At 63.3% G+C, this 9,798-nt stretch overlaps 1 protein-coding gene across 1 annotated transcript; it reads left to right on the forward strand.

The window, feature by feature from the left end:
* Nucleotides 1–482: 482 nt before the first annotated feature.
* LOC116835314 (snake venom vascular endothelial growth factor toxin-like) lies at nucleotides 483–8,155 on the forward strand. The gene is made up of 7 exons (XM_032798075.1): nucleotides 483–551; nucleotides 3,787–3,817; nucleotides 4,384–4,580; nucleotides 5,279–5,358; nucleotides 6,163–6,192; nucleotides 6,798–6,863; nucleotides 7,459–8,155. The coding sequence occupies exons 1-7, from the start codon at nucleotides 504–506 to the stop codon at nucleotides 7,640–7,642; spliced, it is 636 nt and encodes a 211-aa protein (XP_032653966.1). The 5' UTR covers nucleotides 483–503; the 3' UTR covers nucleotides 7,643–8,155.
* Nucleotides 8,156–9,798: the final 1,643 nt, after the last annotated feature.

Consider the following 9,798-nt stretch of genomic DNA (forward strand, 5'->3'; position numbering starts at 1 on the left):
ACGCTGGGGGGTACATGGGTGCTGGGGTGATGCATAGGGAGAAAGCGCTGGGGGTGATGCATGGGGGGTTGGGGTGGTGCAGGGGGAGAGAGCACCGGGGTGATGCATGGGGGCGCTGGGTTGGTGAAGGGGGAGGGACGCTGGGGTGATGCATGGGGGGCTGGGATGGTGCAGGGGGCGCTGGGGAGTACACAGGGGCTGGCGTGGGGCAGGGGCAGAGAGCGCCGGGGTGATGCACGGGGCTCTGGGCGTGAATAACCCCTCCCCAATTCCCCCTTGCTGGCGGCTGGGGCGGGAGCGCAGGTCCGGTTCTGGGGCTGGACCCTCCCTCTGTAACGTCCTTGGTTCCTGTCTCTGCCCATCGCCTCCCCTCCAGCCCGGAGCCCGCGGCTCAGCCCAGCCCCAGCGTCAGACGCCTCCGGGCTCCGGTCCTGGCTGCAGGCAGAGCTCGCCGCGGGCAGAAACGCCGGGCCGGGCCGCAGCTCCCCCGCCGAGCCCCCGGGATGGGCCCGGGAAGCCGGTGGCTGCTGGGCGCCGCCCTGCTGTGCCAGGTAAGGGCTGCGGGGAGAGCCTGGCCCCCTGCTGCCCTGGGTGGACGGGGCGCCCGCCGGGGGATTGCGCAGCCCTGTGCCCAGCGCGCCCGGCCAGGCACCGCGCCCTGCCCGGCTGGGTAGCTGAGCGGGGCTGCAGCGCCCTGCCCCGGGCCGGTTTGTGGCCGGCTCCCCTCTGCTTCCAGCTGCTGCGTCGGGCGGGGGGGGGGGGCGCAAAGGCGGGAGCGGCTGCCGCGGCCTTTCCCAGCCTGGCCAACTGCTCGGCTCACCGGGCACCTGCTGCCGGCGGCGGGGAGGGGCTGGCGCGGCCGGGGCTCGAAGCCGAGCCCAGTCTGAGCTCGCTGGAGACGGGGCGGGCCCGGTTTGAAGTGGCTGCAGTTCACCGGGTACATGGAGCTGAGGGCCCTTCGCCTGGCGGCGCCCCCGAGAATACTGTCCCGCCGTGCTGCTGAGCCAGGCCCTGCGCGGGGGTCGCAGCCAGCCCTGCTCCGAGGGACACGGCCCCGCAGACAGCGGAGATCTCCCCGCAGCCTGCTGCAGCCCCCCGGATCCAGCCCCCTCCCCGCAGCCTGCTTCAGCCCCCCCGGATCCAGCTCCCTCCCCGCAGTCTGCTCCAGCCCCCTGGATCCAGCCCCCTCCCCACAGCCTGCTACAACCCCCTCCCCGCAGTCTGTTCCAGCCCCTACGGATCCATCTCGCTCCCCGCAGCCTGCTGCTGCAGCCTCCCGGATCCAGCCCCTTCCCCGCAGCCTGATCCAGCCCCTCCGATCCAGCTTCCCCTGGCAGCCTGCTCCAGCCTCCCGGCTTGTGGCGCGTCCGACCCCCGGGTTCGGGGCCCATGGGCCTCATGCGGGGCTTCCCTCTCCAGCTACACCGGCCCCGGCCCTGCCGGCGCCCCCATGTCCCCCCTTTCCTGCGCTGGCCTTGAGCTCCCACTCCCGGAGGTGCGGGGCGTGTGTGACACTCCCACCCCCAATGTCCCGCGGGTTAAAGTGAGTGGTTCTCCGCTCCCACTCTGAGTCCGGGCTCTGGGGCATATGCTCAGAAGCTCCTGCTCCCGCCTCCCCCCCTGCCCCCATCGCAGCTGGGCTGCCTTTAAAAGTGCTTCCCTGCCACCAGGATGCTTTGGAGACTCAGGACCCCCACCCCACCTCTTCTTAGGGTGACCAGATGTCCCGATTTTATAGAGGCAGTCCTGAATTTTGGGTCTTTTTCTTATATAGGCTCCTATTACCCCCCACCCCTGTCCCGATTTTTCATATGTGCTGTCTGGCATCCTACCCTGTCTGGGTTATAGCAGGGCCAGTCTGCCCCCCACTTCCCCCCCCTCCCCCCTCCAGCTAGGCGGATGAGATTGGCACACTGAGATCATTCAAGCTTCCCTGGCCCTTAGGAGTGAGGGAAGGAGGAATGGGTGGTGGGATGGGGGGGGGGTGAGGGAGAGAAGTGAGTATGGGGGAGGGATGGTATTGGGGAAGAGGGGGGGGCAGGGGAGGAGGTTGTAGGTATGGGAGAGTGGGGTGTTTGTGAGGAGAGGGGAGGGGAGCGGAGAGGGAGTGGGTGGTGGGATGGGGAGAGGTGAGTGTGGGGGTGGTATTGGGGAGGAGCTTTTATGTATGGAAGGGTGGGGTGTTTGTGAGGGGAGGGTCAGTGGGTGGGGTGGGGTGAGTGGTATGTGTGGGTGTTTGTGAGGGGGTGGTGGTGTGGTGTGAAGGGAGAGGGAGTGGGTGGTGTGGGGGGGGGTGGGGTGGCAGGTAGTCCCAGTCTTCTGCCCCATTCCCAGTCTGCTAATCCCCCCACCCTGATTCTTCCTCACTTCTTGTCCTAATCTGTTGCTGCCACCTCCCACCCCAGAGGTGACTGCTCTTCGTGTAGGAATCAGCCCCTCTGGGAAGAGGTGACTGGGGCCACCTGGTCTGAGGTTAGAACCCAGGACTCCAAGTCAGGAGCTTCTGGATCTGCCCACTGCTCTGGGTGACCCCCAAGGCCCCAGGCTGGGCACCCTCCTGCTCTCATGGAGCTGGGGCGCCCTCTGGTGGCTGACTGGGAACAGCAGGCCCCCAAGTTTTCACCATTACCCCTCTGGGTGCTGCCCCCTTGGCCTCTCCCCTTGCCCAGGGCTTCTCCGCTGCTGCAGCTCGCTCTGCTGGTGAGAGAGCCTGGGGCTGCAGCTAGGAGGGATGGGGTGGAAGCCATACATGCCCTGACCCCCACATCCCATGACAGGAGGGAGATAAGGGATCAGTCACCTTAACTCTGACCCCTGGGGCACCATCTGGGCAGACCTCTGCTTGCCCCCTCCAGAGCCAGAAGGTGGGATAACTAGGGGGTAAAAGTGGGGGAACGACAGGGGCTAGAGCAGTGGTTCCCAAACTGGGGTTCATGAACCCCTGGGGGTTCACAAAATGTTACAGGGGGTTCTCAGGGAAAAAAATCTCTAACGCCAGCCAGAGCTGTCCCTAGGGACCCCGGGCAGCACGGGGCCAGCAGCCTGGACCCCCTGGACTTCCAAGAGCGAAGCAGATCAAAGCAAGCATCTCTATCACACTGAGGAGATTGAAACTTCAAGACTCCTTATAAGAAATAGAAAGGGAAGGGGATTTATTTTTTGCTCTTTTTTAAATGGAATGGGCAGCTAGGATTGTTTCTTAAATGATTAGGAAGAACAAGCTAAAGCTTTGTTGTAACGTGCACTGTTTGCCTGGACTGCTCAAGACCCGAATGCTTGTGTACGGGGAACTCTGAGTTGGCTTCTTAAATCCTGTCCTGCTGTTTCACATCGGATGCTGCTTGATGAAACCTAGGAGCCTTGTCTGAGACCAGGCTCAGTCCAAGTGCTACAAACTAGGAAAGTGAGAGCTTGGCAGAGTGGTGCCGGTTTCCTAATGTAATAAATTTACTGTCATGATACGTAATAATTAATACTAAATAGTGTGTCATAAACATGTCTTAAAAACAAATGTTATCGCGGCTTTTATAATTTATGCTCATGTAAAGGAGAAAAATCCCTGGAAATATTCATTTTTAGGAGGGGGTTCACAAGACTTGGCTGTGATGGGGGGGGACTAGGGGCTGGGGCCGGAGCTGGGGGGCCAGAGCTGGGGGTGGCTATGGTGTTGGTGGGGAGCTAGGGCTGGGGCAACGGGGGCAGGGACTGGGGGGCCAGAGCTGGGGGAGGGGCAAGAATAGGGGTCCTTGAGGGGTGCTGGTTTCTAACAGGTCTGTTGTGTTTCAGGTGGCGCCTCTGCTGGGCCAGACAGCAGCAGGTGAGTGCCCCAGCCCCTCGGCTGTAGCTGTTGGCTCCCACCTGGTCCCAGCTCTGCTGCCCTCCGCACTCAGAGTGCCCTGGGAAGGGGCAGCAAGGCTGGGGAAGCAGAGGGGATGGCGCAGAAAGAGCTGTGAGAGGGTTTGGGGAGGGGCAGGGGACTCTGGGCCCAGGGTGTGGGGGGTGAGAAGGGGCAAGGGGCTGGAGGAGGAGAGGTCAGTGGTGAGGGGTTTTGAGGACAGGCTGGGGCTGGAGGAGGACAGGGCAGTGGTGGGGGGTTTTGAGGAGGGGCTGGGGGTGAGGGGTGGGGGAGGATAGGGCAGTGGTGGTGGGGGTTGAGGACGGGTTGGGGGTGGGGGAGGATAGGGCAGTGCTGGGGTTTTGAGGAAGGTCTGGAAGAGGACAGGGCGGTGGTGGGGGGTTTTGAGGAGGGGAAGGGGGAGGACAGGGCAGTAGGGGGGTTGGGGAGGGGCTGAGCACAAGCAGGTGGTGGGAGAGGGGCCCTATGGCTCAGCAGGGAAAGGTCGAGTTGCAGCCCAGTTCTGGTATCCCCCCGGCCCCCCACAGTGGTCCCCTTCGAGGAGGTGTGGAGCCGCAGTTACTGCCGTGCCCTGGAGACGCTGGTGGACGTGCTGGGCGAGTTCCCCCACGAGGCTGAGCACGTGTTCAAGCCGTCCTGTGTCCCGCTGCGGCGCTGTGCCGGCTGCTGCGGCGATGAGGACCTGGAGTGTGTCGCTGTGGAGACCCGCCCCGTGGCCATGCAGGTGGGTCCAGGGGTGGGGGCACTCTGACCCCTGGGCTCTGGCCCTGTCCTGCGTGGGACTGTGGCTGGCAAATGGCCCCCTGTGCTCCTGCCCTGGCTCCCCTGGCCACCTTAAAATCAGGACATCTGGCCACCCTAGGCCCATCTAGCCCGGTATCCCGCCTCCTGCAGTGGCTGGTCCCAGCTGCCTTAGGGGAAGGTGCACAGAACCCCTGGTGGTTAACTCTGGAATAATCTGGCCAGGGATGGAGGGCGGGGGCAGCTCGTCCTCTGACCCCGGGGAGTGTAACCGGCTGTTCCCTGGGCCAGAGACACATCTGGCCAGCTCTGGCTCCCACTCGGCTCTTGGCCTGGCTGAGACCATGTGGCAGTGAGTCCTACAGGCTGCTGGTGCCCTGGTATGGTACAGTATGTACAATATTATGGTGGAGCCCAGGGGCCGCAGGCAGACTGTGCGTCCAGGCTGTGTCGCGTGGGGCAGGGGAGCATTTCCCCCACCAGCTCCCTGTCTTCTGCCCCCTGGGCACTGGCTTCCCTCCCATTTGGCCAGCTGGTAGCCCCCCAGCTTGGTCAGTACTTGGCCTTGCTGCTGCCTGGGAGAACTGAGCTTGGCCAGCGGAGCAGCAGCCCGGGGGGCGGGGGGCACGGCATGAGGCGGGCTGGGGGCCAGGGTACCAATGAGCTGCATCCTCCCACCAGGTCGTCCGCCTCAGCCCGATCCAGGGGAAGAGTCAGCAGGAAGAGATGAGGTTCACCGAGCACAGCCGCTGCGCATGCAGGTGGGGGGGGGGGGCACAGCCAGCGTGTGCAGGTGTGAGGGGGGCACAGCCAGCGCGTGCAGGTGGGGAGGCACGGCCAGAGTGTGCAGTGTGAGGGGGGCACGGCCAGCGTGTGCAGGTGAGGGGGGCATGGCCATCGCATGCAGGTGTGTGGGGAGGTATGGCTGGCACCTGCAGGTACAGCTGGTGCATGCAGGTGGGGGGGTACAGCCGGCGCATGCAAGTGTGGGGGGGTACGGCCTGCGGGTGCAGGTGGGGGGGTATGGCCGGATCATGTAGGTGTGGGGGCGGGCCCTGTGGCCGGGTACAAGCATAGGTGGAACACAGGTAGATGGCGGGTGTGTGTGTGTGTGTGTGCAGCTTGTGAGGGGTTAGGGCACGTGGCTGGTGCATGCTTTGAGCAGGGGGTTGGACTAGGTGACCCCTTGAGGCCTCTTCCAACCCTGATATTCTCTGATCCTATGTCTAGGGGAGGGGATAGTGTGGCCAGTGGGGGACAGTGTCTGTGTGAGGGGGCCGGGGCCGGTACATGTGCTGGGGGTGGGTTGTGGCCTGTGCGGGGGATGCTGGCCTGTGGGTGTAGGGGGCAGCTGTGCTGCTCATTCAGCCCCCACCAGGGACTCGCTGTTGGTTCCCGGACTGGCCCTGAGCCCCACCAGAGCTCAGTCGGGGTCCCAGCCCCAGGACCCCAGAGGTGCGGGTTCCATATCTTGCGCATCATCCCCCACAGTGAGACTTGTCCCTGGCTGAGCTACTTCCCCCTCCCCCCCGCCCGCCCCCTTACCAGTGTCTCTCCGCTTTCAGGCCTCGGAGGAAACGATTGAAAAGCGAGAGGTAGGTGCTGGTCTGGGGGCAGGGGGGGCTCCCTGGGCTGCAGGGGGTTTCTTGTGGGGGCTGGAGAGGGAAATGGGGGGCTCTCTGTGGTGCACAGGGTTCACTGGGGGGCTGGAGAGGGAAGTGGGGGTGGTTCCCTGGGGTGCAGAGGGTTCCTTGTGGGGCTGGGGAGGGAAGCAGGGGGAACTGGGCTCTCTGGTGATGGGGAGGTTCCCTAGAAAATTTGATGAATTGGGAAAGACCCCCAGCCACAGTGGGGGGAGGGGAGAGATGGACAGACATGGTGAGGGAGGGTGAGCACAAATCAGGAAGTAGCGGGAGGGGGGGGAGAGATTCCCCCTCCCCCCACCCCCCGCTTTAGCATGGCCGGGGGCTCTGGCACAGGGCTGTGGCCATGTCTGGGACCTCAAGGCTCTGGCTGGTGCCAAGTGGGTGCTGTGATCTGTACGTTTGGTGCCACCCCCCCGTCTGGGCCCTGAGTTCCCTGGGCTGGTGCCCAAAACCTGGGGGTGGGGCATAGCAGAGCTGCAGGATGAGGGAAGGGAGCCCTTGGAGCAGGGCAGGGGGCCTGGCATGCAGAGAGTAACTCCCCCCACCTCTTCCAGAGACAGCAAGAGAGGGGCCAGGAGGAGACCTCGGGACCCGGGCCCTGTGCCCCTCCCCACCCCCCTGTATGTACACACCCGGGCATAGGGGACAGAGGGGCTGGTGTGGGGGACGATGGTGTAGGCGGGGTGGGGGGCACCTTGGAATGCAGAGGCTGCTGGGAGTTGTGGGGAGGGGCAGAGACTGCTGTGGTCTCAGGGGGTCTGGGCTCCAGCCCCCATGACCGTTGCCCACTCTCCCTCCCATGATGTCTGGCCAGGACAGGGGGACACCAGCCGAGGCGCCCGGCCGCTCTCCATGGGCCCTGTGCTCTGGGGTGCTCCAGGTGACTCCCAGCTGGCTCAGGAATCAGGGTGAGCAGATCAGGAGAGAGGGGGCTGTTTCTCCAGTGGGGTTGGGCACAGGATCGGCTTTCAGCTGATTCCCAGGGAATTGCACCCCACACCGCCAAAGTGTTGCCGAGGCCCTGGACCGCCGCCGAGTATTCCAATTGGGGCCCGCGGGTCATAAAACCGGCCCTGGTTGGGCACAGCACAGGGGTGGATGGTGGGGGTGGGTGATGGACCCCAAGGAGGCTCTGTCCTAGTCATGCTCCACCCTCCCTTCTCCCCTCTGGTCCGGTTCTGCTGCGTGAGGCCATTGTCTGTGTTCCCTCCACAGGTGCCAGCCCCCATCACAGAGGGAGCTGAGGCCACAGCCGAGGCCAAGACCTGGGGTGAAGGAACCAGTCCTGCCCCCAGGTGGGGGTCCAGGGTGCAGCCCCCAAAGCAGACTGGAGCTGGGACCACCTCCAGCACCCAGTGAACGAGCCCACGTGCAGCATCCAGGCTGGGGGGGCTGGTGACCCCATGTGAAAGGGGCAAGGGGTGATGCCTCTAGGGCAGTGGGGGGAGGGGACTTGCTCTGAAGTGGCTGCTGTTCCAGGGGGTTCTGCCAGGGCAGCCAGGGGCTCCCAGGTTGATGTCAGGGATAGGCAGGAGCTGAAGGCAGCTGGATGGGGAATTGAGGACCTGAACTTCTGGCAAAGGGAGCTTCAGGCCAGGTGCCCCAGGGCCAGGAGCGGATAGTGGGTAGATGGGGGTTTGGTCCCACCCCCCCTTTCCAGCAATGGGAGCCCAGGAGCCAGCACCCTCTCCCTCAGCTTCAGGAGCCTCCCCCCCCCCCCCGATAGGAACCAGGTCCCCCTGGATGGGAGCAGGAGCCACCCGTAGCGAGATGTGAGCCGGTGAATTCCACGGGGCTGCAACGCCCAGCCTGGCCTCCCCTGTTCTGAGGCTGCAGATTGCTCATGTATAACCCATGCACAGATACTGAACCCAGAATAAACCCCATCTCCTACCTGCCCTGTTGTGAGTGTCCCCTCGCCTGGCTTATGCCCCAGCCCTGCCGGTGCACGATGGAGGAGTAGCCCAGAGATTCCCCAGAACGAGCACACCTGTGACACGGGCCCTGCGAGTGGGTGATGTGACCCACAGCTCCTGGCAGCAGGCTGGGCGAAGGGAGAAGGTAGCTGCTCTGACATGGGGGGAAAGGTGGAGGCTGTTGGGGACTTGGTTTGGGTTGCTAGGTTGTGTTCGTACAGGTGTGGGTTCCCTGGTTTCACACCCTAAGAGCATTTTTTTTAAACACCATCCGTGTCAGGGGGCCGCCCCACTGGCCGGCCCCCAGCTGTACAATCATGTGCTGCCTCCTAGCATGATGAGCTCAGTGCTGGTGGGGGGATCCTGCAGAGAGCACAGAGTGGCCTCATTTTTGGGGTTCAATCCCTTCCTGGTCTCCCCAAACCAGCTCCTGCCCCTGTGCCCTGAAAACCAGCAGGCCCAGCCCACCAGCCTCTGAGTCCCTGTGCCTGGCCCATGCAGACGGACGGGGCAGCTCAAATGGCTGCTCTGGTCCTAGCACCAGCCCATTGAGCCTGCTCCAACCTACCCCTTCCACTGGCTAGTGGGGAGGATGCAGCGGGTGAGGGAAGGATCCTGTCCCCCCACTGCATGCTTCGCTCCAGAGGGAGGAAACCCAGTGGGTGAGCCGCAATGGAGCTGCTGGGGCTGCATCGTGCTGTGCCTGAGCAAGCTGCTGACCGCTCCCCATGGAGCAGCGTTTGGGGGGCAGATAGCGGCCCTGCCCCACCACACAGGCCTCCAGGGGCTCTGGGGACAGGAGGACGACTGGGGCATTTTGACCCAGCCGTGAGAGTGCACGTGAGAGTGCACAGCTCCTTCGGGCGGCCCCTGGAACGGTGCAGCTGAGGCATGGATGGACTGACGGACAGACACACCTACATCACCCTATGGCTGCCTGTACAATGCCACAGTCAGGCTGCTGCGGTTGCATTGCAGTGAACACACTTCCTCCACTGATGGAAGGGATTTGTGCGTCGCTGGAGCTAGATCAATAGAAGAATCCTTTCCTTGGCTTCGCCATGGCTGCTCGGGAGCTTTGTCGCCCTAACTGGTGCTCTGGGCGTGACATTTTTCACAGGCCTGAGTGATTTAGGTCCCAGTCTAATTTTTCACTATAGCCCAGACCACATGGAGGGGGACAGAGGGAGGGACACAAGAGGATACACGCAGAGAGAGCGACACACAGATAAATCTATGCAGAGGGACATGGAGGTGGACATGGACACGGACACAGATGGAGGGATATACTCACACGGATACACACACAGGGATATGCACATGCGCACACTCAAAACGTACTGACCGTTACTGGCTCAGCACACAGTGCTTGTGCTGTTGAAGGACAAGCCAGGACCTGGCTGGGCTGATGGTGTTCGGAGGCAGCTATGATCCATGCAGTACAGGCCACGCCGTGGGCTCTGGCTTGACCCCAGCACAGGCCTGGTGCTATGGCATGATGCCTGTGACGCACTGGGAATGTTCTTAATGTTTGCTCTGAATACTGTGTCGGTGCCTTGGCATGATGCCTGTGATGCACTGGGAATGTTCTTAATGTTTGCTCTGAACACTGTGTCGGTGCCTCAGTGTCCCCTATGCA

The sequence above is a fragment of the Chelonoidis abingdonii genome, chromosome 11 (assembly GCF_003597395.2).
Source record: "Chelonoidis abingdonii isolate Lonesome George chromosome 11, CheloAbing_2.0, whole genome shotgun sequence".
In the NCBI taxonomy this organism is placed as follows: domain Eukaryota; kingdom Metazoa; phylum Chordata; order Testudines; family Testudinidae; genus Chelonoidis; species Chelonoidis abingdonii.